Source organism: Abramis brama, assembly GCF_963993115.1.
Source record: "Abramis brama genome assembly, chromosome: 15".
NCBI classification, from domain to species: domain Eukaryota; kingdom Metazoa; phylum Chordata; class Actinopteri; order Cypriniformes; family Leuciscidae; genus Abramis; species Abramis brama.
The window spans coordinates 15389969-15409965 of NC_139977.1; the positions used below are offsets into that span (position 1 = coordinate 15389969).

At 36.8% G+C, this 19997-nt stretch overlaps 1 protein-coding gene across 3 annotated transcripts in view; it reads right to left on the reverse strand.

Annotated features, from left to right (window-relative positions):
- Positions 1–19997, reverse strand: part of tenm2b (teneurin transmembrane protein 2b) — a 256831-nt gene that overhangs the window by 11432 nt on the left and 225402 nt on the right. For all 3 annotated transcript variants that reach the window (XM_084137419.1, XM_084137420.1, XM_084137421.1), the window contains 14 exons: positions 18824–19019; positions 14508–14609; positions 11431–11625; positions 10890–11090; positions 9367–9552; positions 8519–8665; positions 4833–5043; positions 4624–4743; positions 4284–4545; positions 3704–3971; positions 3214–3357; positions 1352–1604; positions 614–634; positions 80–312 (listed from right to left, as the gene is read on the reverse strand). In XM_084137419.1, coding sequence (XP_083993545.1) covers positions 80–312; positions 614–634; positions 1352–1604; positions 3214–3357; positions 3704–3971; positions 4284–4545; positions 4624–4743; positions 4833–5043; positions 8519–8665; positions 9367–9552; positions 10890–11090; positions 11431–11625; positions 14508–14609; positions 18824–19019 — 2539 coding nt within the window. The remainder of the gene's footprint in view (positions 1–79; positions 313–613; positions 635–1351; positions 1605–3213; positions 3358–3703; positions 3972–4283; positions 4546–4623; positions 4744–4832; positions 5044–8518; positions 8666–9366; positions 9553–10889; positions 11091–11430; positions 11626–14507; positions 14610–18823; positions 19020–19997) is intronic.

Sequence of the window (19997 nt, forward strand, 5' to 3'; positions counted from 1 at the left end):
CTGAAGAAGTTCAGGCAATTAAGTCTCACTCAACTCACAGAATGAAAAGAAAACAGGTACATTTCTTAAAAACCATCACCTCTCGGGCTCATTAAGGTGGCCTCCACTGCTTTGCCTCCGTCGCCACAGCGAGCCTCATCGAATGGGACACACTGCTCTCCCGTTCCCGCCACCACCTGAGCGTTCTCCAGCAGTGGCCGCGCACCATTCAGAGAGCGTATGCGGTAGATCTGCCGGGAGTTGGTGTCTGACAGGAACAAAGAACCCGACACAGGATCCACTGCCAAGTAGTACTTATGACTTGGACTGTTGCTATGGAAATAGGGCAAATTGGGAGAATGTCTCTTAATAAAAACCTCTGACAAACAGCATGGTTACCTTGGTGAACATGATGAAATGTGAATAGTTCATTGCAGGTAAAGTAATTGGAGCTCAAAAAAGAAACCACTTTGATAAAAAAGTGAAATTCTGCTACATAGAATGAACTAGAAAACAGCTACAGAATAGGGCACAAGCATAGAAATCTGCACAATACGTTTTATTTATTTTTTAATTAGCATGCTATTTAGACAAATTATGAATATTTTTACATAAAAGCATTTATTTTAATTACCTGTGTCTCAAATCTTTATTTCTTCATGGAGCAGTGAAAGAGAAGAGACAAAAAAGTATGCATCAATTAAAAAAATCATTAAAATATATTATTGTAAAAGTTATTCTAGTAGTTAAAAACCTATTTATTTAATAAATGTCCTTGGTATAGTAGTGCATGATTCATCAAGGTATGTTCATCAAACTGTAATAACTATTGGCTTTGTGGTCAGCTATGGTGCTCATGACAGACCCGGGTTTCTCTCTCTCCCTTAATTTCCTGTCTCCCTCTACTTCTGTGTCTACCAATAAAATGTCTCCACATCCCTGTAATGACCAATAATAACAGCCCACTTTTCATGGTTCAATTAAATTCTGATGGATAAAATCAACTTCAAAAACTAACAAAAGTTTCAGGCCAACATATTAAAACAGTTATTTTAAATTGTATATAATAATATTTCACAACATACTTTAATATATTGTGTAATTCCACACTCCAAACCAAACTAAATTCAAAAAAGCATGAAGCTTGAAGAAAAGTGGGAATAATTTTTTTTTTCTTCAGTAAAGCTTTTTCTGTCAGTGGACCATGCATTTTTGATTTAAATTTGATCTGATTCTAATTAATTTTTTAACTCCAAACACTTATTTCAGCTGAATATCGAGTTGTGCTCAGTAATGCGTTACATTATAGAGGTGAAATGCATTAAAAATGCTGTATCATGTTGTCTTTAAGTGTGTATCCTATCAGCTTTACCTGAGCTCCAGTACAGCTGTGGTATTGAGGGAAGGATAGACCCTCCGCACAAAGTTAAGGTCACCCACGTACAGGTTGCCCTCTCCATCACAGGCTACGGCCACCGGCGCCAGCAGTTTGTTGCCCTCTGCCATCCCACTGCAGCTTGGGCAAGAGATGCTGCGTCTTCGACCGTTACCCATAATGCTGTTTATGATGGGCGGCTGCTGCTGGGAGAGGAAGATGTTCTCGCCGCTGCCCTTATGAAGAATTGCTGTGTGAAATAAATCAAACACTGTCACTAAATGCAATTGAGTGAGATTTCAAACATGACATATTTCTTAATGGTCTTTACACGCACAAATGTGATGCTTAAATTAAAGCATCAATTTCTACACTGTGACATATTTATTGCATTTCTTGATCAATAGCGTGAAACCAGCAGTCATTAAAGACCTCATAATCATCAATAATGACAAAAAAAAAAAAAAAAAAAAAAAAAAAAACTTGCTGGCCCCTTAAACACAGAATTTCACTCTAATACAGTGATGAAATTATGAGCAGTGACAAATGTGCAGAAAAAAAAGCAACATTAGGCAGCGCGTTCATGTTATTTTATAGTCCACTGGCATGCCCTCCATCCCTGTGTCCTTATTTGACTTCCCACTAGCCAAGCTCCAATCACAATTTGTTCTGCAAAATCCTGAAGATACACAGGTGTGAAACAGCATGCATAACTTCTTTTCTATAATAGTGCTTAATACCAACACTTTTTACACAGTTTGAGAAAATAAATACTTTTTTTTTTCTTGGAGAAGCTTATTAGGCCTTGAGCTGCAGGGACAACCTGTCTCTTCTTCATTGTCAAATGTATTTCACAAAAATAAGTGCCTCGTAGGAAATACAACTCAGCACAGTGTAATTAGTCTTATCGAGGAGGGTTTATTTGTTGTTGCGTGTTTCCACCTTAGAATTCAGGAATGGGCAATGTGGTCCACGAGGGACACTGAACTGCAGAGTTTAGCTCCATCCATAATCAAACACACCTATAACTTAAGTCTTCAGGTCGTTCAGGATAACATGAAAACTACAGACAACAGTTTGAGTAGGGATGGAGCTAAACTTTGCAGTACAGGGGCCTTCAAGGAACAGCCCATCCATGTTCTAATTACTCTCATATCATGGGCCCTCTTAACCTGTAAATATATCAGTCGTTAGAACGCCATTGTGTTCTCCTGACACTTATCAATGTGTATTTTTGTTAAACTGCAACATAATATGCAAGATTTTGATTTATTTTATTCACATACATTATGGGTGTATGTGTGAGACGGACAATTCACAAAGAAATATCGTTGCTGTGTTTGGGATGCCTATTTTGAACTTGGGTACTTGGCGAGGAGATTTATGCACACAATTTTATTGTGTTTCTTTTTTCATAAATATGTATAAAATATTTTTTGTTAAGCTGACACTGTATGTTTTGTCCACCTACCATTACATATTAAATGTATAAACCTAAAAAAAGATGGCTGTCAGTTCTCATGATTTCTGATCAGTCTTCAAAATAGAAAACGAAACAGTATTAATGTACAATTTGAGAATTTGAACTAAATAAAATTTATTTTTTTATTATTTTATTTTAAATTCTTCTGCAGACTCTCTTGGAGCTCCCAGCAACCAACTGAACCCCAGTGTACCACCCAAAATGCCACAGTAACCCTGTTGTGTATAGCTGATTTCATAACGTCCAGTAACAGTCCAATAACAATCCCACAATTAATGTATTTCCATGGCTGATCATTGATGTCATTTGTGAGTTCTCCTGCCTTTCCCTATCGAGCAGATTAACTTTTGTTTGAATGGGTGTTTCAGTATCGTACCACTGCGGACGTTCAGCATGTGGTGTTTGTCAAAAGACCAGCCGCCCAAGTTCGAGGGGTTGAGCTCATATCCCTGCAGCACAGCTGTCCTCTTCTCCCACAGGATCTGACTGGGACATGTCTCATACTCGTACCCCACAGACACTTAAGAGAAAGATTGACAGATTGAAAGAGGGATATGTGAAGAAATGTGAAGAATGAAGGAGAAAATGACAGAGAGGGAAGACACTTAGAGGAAGAGCAAAGCTGTACTATCTTAATTAAACACTCCATCACCGAGCGGGGACATAACAATTCATTAGCTCACAAGAGGAACTTGCCGCTGGCATACACAATAATGGATGAGAGACAGACAGTCTCATTAAACTGAAACTATCTGTGGTTTGGAGCTCAAATTAAGAGAAGACACTGGGGAACAGACAAAGGCGTAGACAAGAAACAAGATAACAGCTGAAATACACCTGTTTCCATGACTCCATATATCACTTACCCAAAGCCTCGGTCAGGCCGTGGACCCTCTGCCTGTAGGCATCAGTCTTGTCCCAGATATAAGTGTATGCCAGGTTAGGAGAGGCATGGAACCATTTCTGGAGGAGATGGCCCTCCACAGAAACCATCAGGTGCACTTTGGCCAGGCTGAGAGGCACTAGAGCTGGAGTCATGATCACCTTAAGCAGCGAGAGGTAGCCTGAGGTCCTGGAGCTCAGATAGCAAAGTTTAAGGCTAGTGCCGGGAATTTCCACCTGCTCGTGTAGGACCTAGACAGAGAGAGAAAGGAAAAAGTAATGCCAAGAATCAAAAATTCTTGCAGCTGCCGTCAGTCTTGAAAAACGGCCTAAGAAAGGAGATAAAAGAGATGGAAAGTGAGCAGCTGAGAGAAACTGTAATTGCGAGAAGGTATGAGAAAGTAAATGGGTCAAAGGGAGTGAAAATGGAGAGTGAGTGAAGAGAGTGAAGAGGAAGAGTAATGGAGAATATAAAATGCAAATAAAAAGCCACCAGAAGAGTGTAATGACCTACACGAACATGACAGAAATTAGATGTTATTAGATCAGCGTTGAATGTGGCACCTGGCTCTCAGGGAGGATGTGTCTCTCTGAAGGGTTGGAGCTGAAGAAGGAGGACAGTGGGGAGGGAAGCACCACAGGATCGGGCCTGACAAAACCACTCAGGTCACATCTGGCTGTGGTTTTCTCTTCTGTTTGTAGCACCAGAGTGTCCATTGCGTAGAAGCGATTCCAGGGCAGCCACACCGTCCGCTCCTGACTCAGAAAAGGAGCCCGCTCGAAACGTAAAGTAAGAGAGCCTCCGCCATTGGCCACCAGATCAAAACTAGGGAGAACCGGCAGGAAACATACTTCAGCACATATTCAATAGCAAAAGGGGTTCAAATAAATTGAAGTCACTCACGTGCCATCCTGGCGGGTCATGGTGTGACCATAGTAAGGGTACTTCACAAAGGTCACGTTGACGCCCACCAAAGGAGTGCCATCAGAGGTCAAAACCTGACCTCGAATTAGAGATGCCAGGCTGCAATCACGCACACAAATATAAAAAGTAATATTAGAGCATGATAAACCATGTCTTTAGTCCATCAAAAGACAGGGCAGATGAGGTACCTGGCATTGAAGGGGTTGATTCCTGGGATGATGTGAGTGCTGTCTTTACCCACAAGCATCTTGATTCTGTCATAAAAGGAAGGGACTTTCTGGACCTCTGATTGGCTCTGCTGAATGACCTGGAGCGGGTCACGTGATCCACGGCACAGAGGATTGGTCACACAAGAGCTTTGCGTGCAGCAGTCCGGATCCATGCAGTCAACAAGACCATCTGAGTGGAAAAGATGTCATCACATGTCATAAAAGCTTTAGATCTGTAGCATGCATTAGCAGTGAGACACATTAATTTTGTATGAAAATAAACCCACACTAGAGTTGTCACGATACCAAAAATTCATTTCTTGATAGAAATGCCAGTGTCAATATCTCAATATCTACAAAATATTTTTTTGTATATATTTTTGCTGAAATTTTAGCATTTTTGCTGAAAATGTTCTAATGTACATTACCATTCAAAAGTTGTGTGCTCAGAAAGATTTTTTTGAAAGAAATTATTTTATTCAGCAAAGATACATTAAATTGATTAGTTAAAGTAAATGCATTTATAATGTCTATTCCAATTAAATTATGTTCTTTTAAACTTTCTATTAATCAAAGAATCCTAAAAAAAATCATGTTTCGACAAAGCAGCACAACAGTTTTCAACATTGATAATAATCAGAAATGTTTCTTGAGCAGCAAATCAGCATATTAGAATGATTTCTGAAGGATCATGTGACACTGAAGACTGGAGTAATGATGATGAAAACTCAGCTTCACCATCACAGAAATAAACTACATTTTAAAATATAATAAAATAGAAAATATTTATTTTAAATTGTTCACAACCTTATTTTTTTTTTGATATATTCAAATAAATGCAGCCTTGGTGAGCATAAAAAACATCTTTCATTAACATTAAAACAAATTGTACTGACACCAAACCATAGTCAATGTCTAATGTACAGATACTATATTTTGACATGATTTTTTCGTCTCACCTGTTTGCATTAAAATAACCTTCTGAATTTACATAAATATTTCTTAATGATAATAATTGTTTAATTGAAAGTGTGCAGCTGCATTTTACCAAAGTACTGAATTTAGTTTGTACTTAATATTATCAATACTATAGTAGCCTACTATAAAAAAAACATCTAGTATTGACTTGGTTCCAGAAGTACCAGCACATTTGACATCCCAAGCACACAGAGTTTCATGATTTCAGAGTGGCAGATGGTTTAAAGCGACTTCTGAAGTCTCTCTGTTCGGCTGCCATCTTATTCTCAGAGTGTGTACTTTTGATGAACCCTTCTCAGTTCAAAACCCAGCACTGCTTTGAAGTCAAGAGTGGGAGAAAAAAAACAAAAAAAAAACATAATGAGCTCAAATGCAGAATTTCTTACCATTATGGAAATTAAATTGAACAAATATATTTATTTTTCCCTATTGTGGTAATGAGCCCAGCTGACTGAAATGGTCATTGAATCGAATGATGCTAGTTTTGCTCTCTCTACCACCGGTTTCACTTTTAGAGAACTTACATCAAAGTCACAGAGGGCATCGCTCACACCCCTGAGAGCTTCCCTTCTCATTTCATCTTTCTCTCTGTCTCTTCCCATCTCTTACTGGCTGCATATCGCAGTGCACTGTACAGGTACATGCACACCCTTTCAACCCTTCTCCTTAAATGGGTCTTTCTTGATCCGGAACAAACTCGCAGCAAGCGCCTGTTGCCAGAGACTTTTGCTTCATGTTGTTTTGCCTGGTGCTCTCTGATCTTTGAAACCACAATGAAGTAACCCCCAAACGAAGGGCAAACAAAAGAGAGAGAAGAAAAAAAGCAGGAAGTTGTGTATCCTGGAGGACGCTTTTCTTTGTGCTGTTTGTGTCTGGGATAGACTGAACATTGCCTTCAAACGTCTGCTTTAAGAAGTATTTTGTAATCATCTTTAAAATTTAATCCACAAGAAGTACAAATAAGATTAAATAAATTGCATTACAGCCAATTCAGTTAAATTAAATCACATGTTTGATGGTCTAGCAGAGATTGAGATTCCTAATCCCCTTCCCCCTTCTATATATAATTTTCTCTCCCTATTCTAATATGAAAGAATATTTAGATTAAAGGGCCTAAAGTATTTTCACATGCTCTAAGACTAATGTGACAACAATGTGATACCAATGGTTAGGGGTTTGTTCAAACACCTGCATGTTTGCCGGGCCATATATATAAGAGTGAGAGAACAATAAAGAGAAGACAACGCAGAGAAAACGAAAACATTTTAAAACAAGGCACAACAAAGAGCTCCATCTAAAAGCCCCTCTGTGCTGTTTATTGGTCTAGGGGAGACACTCAGTCCTTAGGGCTGACTCTGAACATCCACCCGTTATATAATCATTCTGCCTTGCGGTAGTTTCAAATCCCTCACTCTGCCAGCCAACAGACGCATCACCTTTTCATACGGTTGACTGGAGCAGCTCTATCTTTTTTTGGGGACAAATCTCAGAGTAAAATCCATTCTTTATGAGTGGGGAGAGGATGATAAGGCATCAATTCTTTTAGAGCAGGGTTTCAAAAACTGGGATTTGTGAGGGACCTGGGAGTTTATGAAAAGCTAATAATGAATAAAAAAAAATTATAAAAAAATTATATATATATATATATATATATATATATTTAAATATGCATTAGTTATTTGAAATAGTTTATTTGTCGTCCTGCTGACCATTAAATCAGAGAACCATGAACATGTGAATGTATTGTTGTTGTAATTTTAACCTAAACTATCTAAAAAACTATCTAACCTACAAAAAAACTGGAAAAAGGTTTGGGAATTCGGGCTGCAGGATGACTTAAAAGTATTTAAATAAATTAATTATTATTCGTATGTAAAAAAGAATCTAACTCTAATCAAAATTAAAATTATAAAAAAAACAAAAAAAACATTTGAGCTTTTACTGAAGAACATACAATTCTAGAAGCTTCCAGAATTACAAAATGAATTGTGTTTTTTTGTTATTGTAATTATATATATTAATACTTCCAGTTTCTGTAAATAAATAAATAAATAAATAAATAAAGGAACTGTTCGATGTTCGATACACTTTGTCTGTTCAAATCACTGATCTATATAGAGAACTGGATTGCTCATGACGTCATAAAAGTGAAGCCATCGCGCCGCCATATTGGTATTCCCTGGTAAACTCACACATTGTATTGAATTAATAGGAAATTATATGATTTTTATCAGAAAACATTGCCTAACAAGATACCATTTTTATATCCGAAGTCTCCCTGTGCATTCTTACAATGCAAACGTCCTCAGCATGCGAATGGTTATTTGTTTAAAGTAAAAAAAATGGGCACATGACAAAAAGAGCAAATCTTATTGTTTGGCCAGTTTTATTCACAGTGAGAAGAAATAGAAATTACAACACCTCTCCGAACAAAAACATTCTGTCGCATTGATGGCATATGAAAGTCAGTGTTGGTCTAAAGAGACACATTAACAACCGTTCATTCAAATTAAAATGTTTATCGCACCGATTATTTATCGTTGTGTGAACAAGGCCTTTGCAGTAGTGAGACAATCACTGTCCTATCTTATCAGTTTAGCATTTTCCACATCAAGTCTTGACAGATATGATGCAAATGAGGCCAAATGGGAAAGAAACAATTTCTGCATTCATCATGCATTTCTTACCTCCTTCATTGTCCTTATTGTCATTGCAGGAGGTCTCCATGGCAACACTGCAGCCTGGCCCTCTCCAGCCAGTGTGACACTCACAGTGCCAGCTGTTCTGACCCATAATGCATTGCCCATTCCCATTGCACAGCCCTGGACAGCCATCTGAAAGATGAGAGAGAGAGATATTGAGTTGTGTGATTATATTGGATTTGAGATGATTTAGTTTGATGCCCATTATAAACACAAGGAGAAATGTTACTCGCCACTTAAAACTCACTACCATACTGACGGCATGCAAACTGTCAGACAAACTCCTGATGGACATCTATAATCAATGAACCCAAGCGAAACCATTATGAATGACTTTGGTTTGACTGCTGCATTTTGGATGGTGAATTCAGCGTCAAGATGTGTTGTGTGCTCAGAATCCATCAGCTATAATTGTCTGAAAACAATGATTTGAAAACGGTGGCAGAGAGGGAGAACTGTCCTCATTAGCATGAAAACAAGCATACTAATACATGCAACCAAAGTGTCATCCGTTAGTATTCTTCTTCAAACTGGACTCCACAGTTCAACAAGTCATTTAATATTCTTATAGATGCGGATCACACAGTGAAAACTTTGTTCTTTGCTCGGAATGTGATTATAAAACAATGGCAACACACACAATCATAAGCATACGCACAAATATGTTTATGTACATGCGCTGATGCAAACATGAGCAAATCAATCAAGACCAAACAACAAAACAGCGGCTGAAAAGTCTTTGAAAAAGAAGTCACAGAACCGAGGGAAATGCCTTTGACTAGCTCAAAGCTTCAAAGCAGAATAAGAGCATGTGTGCGCGTGTGTGTGTTTACCGATGGTGCAGTGTTCTCCGTTCCAGCCCTGTTCACACTGGCACTTGCCATCCCTGCAGGTCCCATGTTTCACACACTGTGGGTTACACAGTCTCTGGTCACAGCTTGTGCCTGTCCAGCCCTCCTCGCAGTGGCAAACGCCCCCGACACACACACCATGACTCCCACAATCTGCTGAACACACCTCTGGAGACAGAGAGAGAGAGAGAGAGAGGCAGAGAGAGTTGTTTTTACATTTGTTTTTCATCTCGTATATTTATCTTTATTTTATTCCTTCTTAATTAATTTAATTATTATTGTTTCTTTCAAATGTAAGCAATTTGCAGTTTTATTCTGTTATTTTAATTAATTGCTATTTGGCTTTGCACTGTTTTAATGATCTGCAGCAAAGCTGCAAATGCCTTGGCGACGTAAATAATTACATTGCCAAAAAATAACACAAATTATTGTACTGAATGCCATTTATGTCAATATCACACTAAAATAGCTGTATTATTGAGCACTACCGCAATTATTGAGTCAGTAAGATTTCTTAAAATAAATTATGACTTTTATTCAGCAAGGATGCATTAAATTGACCAAAAGTGACATTAAAGATAATTATTATGTTATAATTATTATGTTAGATAGTATAATGCTACATCTATTTCAAATAAATGCTGTTCTTTTGAACCTATTCATCAAAAAATCCTGAAAAATCCTTGGTCACCATAAAAGACTTGTAAATATGCATATTTGAGCACAAAAAATATCTATATTTTTAAACATTTATAAATAAATATTTTATTCACTAATCACCCACATTCTAGTTCAACAGATAGTTTCCTATCTAGAGAACTTTCTGTGCTGGTTGCGGCATGCATATTTTAACCAAGTTAATATCATTATTAAATTAATCTCCTTTATGTAAATTAGAATTAGAATGATTGGTAACACTTTACTTAAGCCTTTATGTATAATGCATTATAAAAGTATTTAAAAGCCAGTATTTTAATGCATTAATTATGCCTTGTAATGCATGTTATAATGTTATAATATCCTAACAAAGTTATAATATATTATAATACACCTTTAGAAAGTATAATGCATTAATGCATAAATGTATAATGCATTTTAATGCATTAAAACGCGATAAGATTTTTTTTTTAATAACAAAAATATATATAGTGCATTATGATGTACATTATGAATACCTATATAATGCATTATAGTTAAAGGCTTTTACCGAATACCGAATATTTACCCGAAAAAATTATTATTATTATATTTTATTTATGAAGCTTATTTTGGATTGCACCTCATCCACACAATTTTTTGAGGTGTGTCTTATTTACATATAAATCTGGTGCTAAAACAGCACACACAGCAAGTGCAAATAAACAACACTATCAGCGAGCGCAATTCATGCTTAGTGAACCCCCGCCCTGAGAGTGCAGACGATGAAAATGAAAGATTGGAATACATCGCAGCACAGCTTGAGAAGAGAGCAAGTGAGGAGGTGGAAATGGCTGATGGGAACGCACCCGTGGAGCAGTCAGGGCCCATCCAGTTGGGGTCACAGCTGCAGAGGCCCGTGTCGGGGCTGTAGACTCCGTGGCCGTTGCACTGATCCGGGCACTGGGCTCTGGACACATCACATAGAGGCCCAGACCAACCCGGTTTACAGTGGCACTGACCGGACACGCAGCTGCCATGTCCAGAACACGTGGGGTCAAGACAATCCACTGCAGAGAAAGAAACAGAGCGTTTGAAAAAGCTTTTTTTCTCTCATTCTCTTTTTTTCTTTTCGCTTTTTCTTTTCTTCCTAAACTCACCTCTGGGATCTCAACACTTTCAGAAACTAGCTGCTCATATGAACATGCACTCAGAGACTCCGTTTCTGCCCAATTTCTTAAAAGCCCGATCAATAGAATGGATTTCATCACTTTAATAAAGTTTACTATGCTTGTATCAGCACGCTTTTATAGCAGACATTTGAAATCTGAGATTCTCAGAGGAAGAGGTTTTTTTCTGTGAGTGCTGAAACAAGTTTTAAAAATGAGAAGCTGTCGACATGCTCATTACCTTCCTCGCAGGACTCGCCGCGGTAACCCGCTTCACAGGTGCAGCTGCCCTGGGCGCAGGTCCCGTGACCGCCACAGCTGGGGTCGACGCACTGGCTCTGGGGCACGTCACACTCCAGCCCCTTCCAGCCGCTGTAGCACATGCACACACCCTTGCTGTACTGCCCGTTCCCACTGCACAGCACGGGACAAGCCACTGCAATGGAGACAGAACCAAAGGATGCAGGAGGGAAAACAAATGAGGGAGTGAGGGAAGGACAGAAGACGAGGATGTTTGAGAGGAATTAGTGAAAACCAGCTTCATTAAGAGAAGTTCAGGTATGAAATGTAAGATAAGATAAGAGAAAAATGAAGCATAGAGTTAATTCAAACGAATCCACTGAACTGTTTGAAAACACCTCAAACTGTACGTCAAGGGCTATGAATCCCCAAATCAGAATAAATAAATAAATAATTTAATGTATTTAATGTCACCCCAATCAAAAGTCATTCATTAAAAACCCTCATTGTTTTTACTGCTGAGATTCACTTATATTATAATCTGAAATATTACTACAATTTAAAATAATTGTTTTTATTTATCCGTTTGATGGATCATTATTCCAGTCTCTCAGAAAAATATTCATTTGGTGCTCAAGAAACATTTCTTATTATCAATGTTGAAAAGAGTTGTACTGCTTAATTTTTTGTGTGAACACCATGATGCAGTTTTTTAATGAAAGTTTAAAAGGACAGCATATATTTGAAATAGAAATCTTTTGTAACATAAATGTTTTTACTGTCACGTTTGATCAATTTAATGAAGCCTTGTTGATTTTTTAATAAATCAATTTCTTAAAAAAAAAAAATTGTTCAGATGAACCAGATTAAAGACTAATAAAATTCCTGTGTAGAATCAAACCTCTGGTGGAATTTCGTAAATATGTTATATTGGAATATAAAAGTACATTTCTTTCTTCAAGTTTAATGTCACCCTAATCAAGATAAAAAATAAAATAAAATAAAAACTTTGTTTTTGTGCCAGAATATACTGCTGAGATTAAATTTGAAATTTTATAATCTGATATCAAATTATATAATCTGAAACATACCATGTATTACCACCTAAAAAGTTACACTGCAGTTAGCTAATTTTGAATACTTAAAAATAAATAAAAAATAGCCTGACTTCAACTAAATAAGTAGCTTGTAACTTAACAAGGTACACTTTCTTTGATAGTTTCTCCAACATTAGCCTGCATATACTCAAGCTGAGCAGAAACTTATTAGAAAATCTTAAAGTTTACAATGAAAACTTGCCTGTGAATGAATATAGAAAAAGAAGAAAATAATCATGCCTCGCTCTTTTCCGTCACAGGGTTCGCTATTCGGCATAAACACTGCATGATCTCTCTGTATATAGTAATAAGAAAGACTATGCCATGTGTAATTAAGGCAGCGCGCTTCAAAGCCAATATCAACAGTGCTCCCTGCTACTCAGAGGAGACAACATCGGCAGTAATAAACTAGCCGTATATAGCCTCAGGTGAGCTCACACATATTTCTCTTTACGAAGCCTCCACTGAGAGCACTTCATCACTCAAAAAGATTTGTCTGGCACAGTAATGCCAACAAACCCATTAGACATTTTGGCATAAATGAGACGGGATTAATCAGGGATGTTGTAATTCATCCGTCTGGATCTCAGTGTGATGTGACAGTGTCATGGAGCCGTTTCGACAAATGTCCAGAGCTTATGTACACTGACGATCTCATGACAAATTTTGAGCTCGAGGGAAAATTCTGCTGCTGGGAAAAACAGCTTCAGAATCAAACATGTAGCAAGTCATATTCATATATGACTTGTGCAACTTATGGCAAATTGCACATAAATGCAGTGGATCACAAAGGTTATTTTTAAGTCATGTTAAATAAATGTAATATAAAACTAAAGGTTGAATAGCAACCAAGTTTTAAATGACACAATAATGATATAGCTTGATATTACTTAGTTTACATATTAGTGTTGTCACGATACTGGAATTTCTAACTTCAATATGATACCTTGAAAAATATTGATATTCAATGACATTTTCGATACCACAGGGAAAACTGCCATACATCCCATCATACAAATTATTTGTTTTTTATCTTTTATCTATAATTTTGTGATAATTTGGTTGATTTTGTTGTAATAGCTTAAACACTGCACAGGGATGCTTTATTTGAATAACTGAACTAGATTTAAAAAAAAAAAATGTAATGCAAATGATAGCACAAATGAATACAATAGAATAGAGAGACAAATTAAATAAACATGGCTTTAAGTTTTACAGGTGGGTCAAACAGTAGTATTCAGGTAAGAAATACTACAGATGTGAAAGTAATTAAATGTAAAATAACACTGGATAGTTTTCATTGTAAAAAATAAATACATAATTAACACTCACAATTAAAGTTACAAAAGTTCAGTCAAGAGCAGCGAGTGATTTTCTACTTGTCTTTTGTTCTTTGATCAACATTATCATGTTTATTAGGCTGCTGTTACTTTAAGAGCTTATGCACAGATCACATATACTGTATAAAATCCTGAATAAAAGCTTCAGTGAGCGACATCTTCTGTTTGGTCATCAATAAGACATTACAACACGTTTCATTTTATTTAAAACGCAACACTGCAAATGATAATAAATGATGAACAGACAATATATGACAGTGTGACAAACAATGGTATATTCATTCAAAATTTCGTTTATACAATATAATGAAGTGTTTGAAAAAGGGGGGTCAAAATCAGTATAGATTTGTTTATGTTATAATCTTGATAACATTATAAGTGGACCTCAGAAAACATGCAGTTCATGACCCCTTTAAAAATAATGCCACAATATGAAAAAATCTTAATTGTCATAATAAATATAAACTATATAATTTATTTGCATTTATAAATGTGAAAGTGACGTGTTATTTACTGCACAACATTTTTTTACACAACACAGCTTTTCTGTAAGACTGCTAAAAAATATATTTTGACAAATGCTGCAATGTGAAACACCATTTTTAATGTAAACACTCCTGCAGTGTGACAGTAAACGGTACCTTTGGAGCAGTCCGTGCCGTGGAACCCTGGGAAGCAATGACACGCTCCTGACATGCACTCTCCGTTGCCATGGCAATTCTGCGGGCACTCTTCCACTGAGTCTGAGACGACACATAAGAGACGCACGCATTTTACAACCCTCAGTTATTAATGAGGGACAGTGGAATGTAGAAAACCTTTTAAACGCTGTTGTCTGACAGAAGAAAGCGAGTCATAACACTATGAACTGTCTTGCATTTTGTGAGATAATCTTTTACACAGCATGGTGCAACGTGAACTTTCAGTCAGCGTCATTGACAGCTCAGTGGCAATGTGTGAATTACTGTGACACATTTCACCAAAGCCTTATGGGAAATATAACACTATGACTATGGCAAAGCTAAAATAAATTATGCTTTTCAAATCATCAGTAGCCATCAACCGAATGTCACATACACACATTAATACAGAATGTCATCATTTGATCTCAAGATCTAAGAGACCTCAAGAGCACATTGTGTGTGTGTGTGCGTGTGTGTGTTACTCCTCAAACTGAATAGTTAAGCATACATACTGTTTTGAATATAGTGGACCCAAAAAAATATTTGGACACTTGAGCCACACTTAAAAATTAATGGATGTCATTCTATTAGATAAATATCAAAAAGTGGCATCTGCAAACAAATCATGGTCCATCATTTTCTCCAAACTAATTTGACTTTTCAGAATCATTTTTTTGCAGTGACTTGTAAACAACTGATCTCAAGGTTATTTTGAGTGGATGTATGAAATTGGATCTCAAGTTCACCCAGGTGTCCTAAGAGAGTAAGCACAGGTGTGGTTCTTAACATGTTACTCTAATGTTTCACACCAGAAAGTGTGCAAATACTTTTTAGTATTTTTTATTCTTAAAAAAAAAAAAAAAAAAAAAAAAAAACTATTTTGATAAACAAAGATTTATACTGTTCAAACTGTATATTCTATATACTTTTTGGCCTAAACCTACCCCTAATCCTTACTCAATAATAATTGAATTATTGTCTAATAAAGGTTGGTTTAAAGCACTTAATTAATGTAATTTTCCCCATTTTCCGTGACCTAATCTAAAGTGATAACTATTTACAGTTAATATGTTGTTAACAAAGCATTATCTAACTCTTTACATATGAGCTAATTAAACAGTAACACTTTGTTAATTACAGTGACACTGAATGAAGAACTCACTATTTGTATATAGTCTATTAATGTATTAGCTACAGTTTATAATCTATCAATTAACTATTTGAAAATTATTTGTAAATACTTTATTACACTATACTTGTTATAAAGTGTTACCAACATTTCTTATTATTATCAATATTGCAAGCAAATTTTCTCCTTAAATTTGGATTATTTAATGAATAGAAAGTTCAAAAGAACAGCATTTCTATTCTATTGAATTTTTTGTAATGTAAAACAATGTAACAATGAAAATGTCTTGAATGTCACTTTTGATCAATTTGCTGAATAAAACAGTTGATTTCTTTAAAAAATAAATAAAATATAAAAATCCCCTAGTCAGTAGTGTGTATTAAATATATAAAAAATATATTTACAAACCCAATTCGAAACACATTCATATTTGGTTGTAAATCTGATCAATATACGATTTTTTATGTTTTTATATTTTTTATGTTTTTTGTTGTTGTTTTTTTAGATAATTTGGGACACAATTCCTATCCATTTTCACTCATTCTTTGTCCATATATTGAAGCATACAACAGTTGCTATGTTCTGAATTTTGAAAGAGTGAACAAGTGAGCAGTTTATGCATGAATATTTAAACACAATATATACAACAGTACATGAATATGTAAAATACAGCAATGCCTCCTATACGCTTCAGGAGTTCTGCATTTGACAGACAGGAGGTCAAATTTCCACTTTTCCATCCTTCACTGACAGCTCCTCTCAGCTGTTGTAGAAGAAAGCCTCGAAGTTGGCATTGCGCTTATGCGAAGTCATCACTATGGCAACCTTTGTGGATATAGTGGATATTGACTAAACTGCCTGGACAAACATTTTTCAGTGCTTACTTTTATTTTACAAATACAACGATTCCTTGTGTGGCCATAAGAAATGTAAGTGAAAGCCAGTGTTGGGCAAGCTACTTTAGTGCAGCAGATTAGTAAAAAAAATCGTTCACTTTGGTATAGAAGCATGAAATTTGGCACAGATACTCGCTAAGGGCCACTATTTTGGAAAAAGGCGTTGGCCACTCAAAAATTCAATATGCTATACTATACTTGGAAAAAGTAGTGAGCTAAGCTAGCAGTTACTCTACATTAAATGTAGCTTCACTAGACTGAAGCTACCACCCTGGGAAATGTAGAAAGCTAAGCTACAGCAATATGGCAAAAGTAGTTTACTACATCTAAGCTATTTAAAAAAATATATATATATATATATTTTTTTTTATTTTTTTTATTATTTCTTCTTATTATTATTATTAGTTTTTGAACATTCTCTGTATTAAATTTTCTACATTGGCACAAAGAAAAACTCCAACAAAATTCACTTTGCGGATACAGTGTGCAGTAATATTCTTACTTATGTAAACAATTTGTCATATAATTTAACACAGGTAATGATATAGGGGAGAAACCGTGTCTAATACACTAAAATTAAATTTTTATATTGAATCAACTTCATTCCAAGTCAATGCTCTCTCAGTGATCAATAAAACTGTCAGTCAAACAGATGGGCAGGCATAATTTGTCAGTTCAATTGTTAATTCAACAACTGTTCCAAACCAATTTGGCGACAAAAAAACAAAAACAAAACCATAACTATATAAAACCATATAACTACACTGAACAAAATTATAAACGCAACACTTTTGTTTTTGCCCCCATTTTTCATGAGCTGAACTCAAAGATTTAATAATTTTTCTATGTACACAAAAGGCCTATTTCTCTCAAATATTGTTCACAAATCTGTCTAAATCTGTGTTAGTGAGCACTTCTCCTTTACCGAGATAATCCATCCACCTCACAGGTGTGGCATATCAAGATGCTGATTAGACAGCATCAAAGAATTTCTGCACAAACTGTCAGAAACCGTCTCAGGGAAGCTCATCTGCATGCTCGTCGTCCTCATCTGGGTCTCGACCGGACTGCAGTTCGTCGTCGTAACCGACTTGAGTGGGCAAATGCTCACATTCGATGGCGTCTGGCACTTTGGAGAGGTGTTCTCTTCAAGGATGAATCCCGGTTTTCACTGTGCAGGGCAGATGGCAGACAGCGTGTATGGCGTTGTGTGGGTGAGCGGTTTGCTGATGTCAACGTTGTGGATCGAGTGGCCCATGGTGGCGGTGGGGTTATGGTATGGGCAGGCGTATGTTATGGACAACAAACACAGGTGCATTTTATTGATGGCATTTTGAATGCACAGAGATACCGTGACGAGATCCTGAGGCCCATCGTTGTGCCATTCATCCACGACCATCACCTCATGTTGCAGTATGATAATGCACGGCCCCATGTTGCAAGGATCTGTACACAATTCCTGGAAGCTGAAAACATCCCAGTTCTTGCATGGCCAGCATACTCACCGGACATGTCACCCATTGAGCATGTTTGGGATGCTCTGGATCGGCGTATACGACAGCGTGTTTCAGGTTTTGCCAATATCCAGCAACTTCGCACAGCCATTGAAGAGGAGTGGACCAACATTCCACAGGCCACAATCAACAACCTGATCAACTCTATGCGAAGGAGATGTGTTGCACTGCATGAGGCAAATGGCGGTCACACCAGATACTGACTGGTTTTCAGACCCATCTGTATTTTCCACATCACGGGAATGAAATCATATGGCCCTGGTTTCCATCCGTTGTGAAACACGAAGAAGTCACCGTCACTTACTGATACAGCAGTTGTATTTCTGATTTGAGCTTGAGCTTTAGAAATGCTTGGGAAAATGTAGCTTGTGTGAACACTTACCGCACTACTTGATTAAAAAAAGAGCTTCGCTACTGAAAAGCTATTTAATTCAGAAAACAGCGACACTACCACCACGCTACTGAGAAATGTAGTTACCGTAAACTAGTAGTGTCACTATTTAGCGACGCTACTGCCCAACACTGGTGAAAGCAATAAAAGGAGCTCTCCTTCAACTGCACACATTCAAACTGAAATATAATATGAGGTTAAGGGTGGATCATGTGTACTGTGTAAACTGTGTAAACACATCCTCTATAGGCCTACAGCAGGTCACCAAGCAACAAAAGTTATATTTTACCATCTTTTTGAAAATGTTGACCCTTAGTGTGTAAATAAAAGCTGGAGGTGTGTACCTAGAGCCACAGTGCTGAATGAGACTGGCTCTTTCTCTCTGCCGTCATTGTAGAAGGCCAAGTGCCAGGTTCCGGGGTCCAGATACTGAACAAAGATTGCCTCATTCTGAACAACGGTCTGAATACTGCGCCGCTCACGAGGAGACTCAATAACGCTCCACTTCTCCTTTCCATCCAGCCTTTCCATAAAGTCATACTGAAGAGACACAGAGAGAGAGGTGAAAACAGGACGTCATATTCTCTAAACACTGTAATAACAATCAAAAAAGACAAATTAAATCAAAATGTAGAGGAGATAACAACTCTGAAATGTGATAAGACACGTAAGAATGCTGCAGACAAATATGCAGCGATAATTTGGAAATCATATACAATTCATAATGAAGAATAGCAAAAAAAAAAAAAAAAAAACTGTCTACACAGATGGTCTCTTCATGGTAATTAACAAAAACCTGTCTTTTTAAGGAGGAATATTATAAAGAACCAGATTTCCTTGCTCTAAAACGGTTACCTCACACACTGTCCCACAAAATGGTGACAAATCCCAGTTTTCAATGGTTGGGTTTTGTCAGATCAGTATGTTAACCCTTTCTGTCAGGACCACTGATTGACCAACATGAATGTATTGCAGATATCATTAATTAATTTTAATTTTAAAACACGATAGCTGCTGATAATACTGAAGGAGATTATATATATGAATACATTGATAGGCGTCATATTCCTATAGGTAGACGTGTATCAGCTGAGAGTCAGCTGATGCGTGCTTGACTAACGTGACCTGCCAGTACTGACGCTACGCTTGATTTTGGTGTTTGCTGGGGCAGTGTGAACATAACAGTGTCATTAAAATTCATTATATAATATATCAATAAAAAGAACCGGCTCATAAGATTAATTAATTTGCAACACAGTTGTCCTAGTTAAGACACAATGTCGGTTTAGTACTCACTATATTATCTTTCTGCCTAGTCTTTGTCTCTCAACATATTCAATTAAAGCTTATGAGCGTTAAAGTGATAGTTCACCAAAAATTTAACTTCTGTCATCATTTACTCACCCTCATGTCGTTCCAAACCCTCAAGAATTTTGTTCATCTTTGAACACAGATAAAATGATTGTTAATAAAACCTGAGAGATTTTTGTCCCTCAAATGAAAGTCCATTCTACCAAC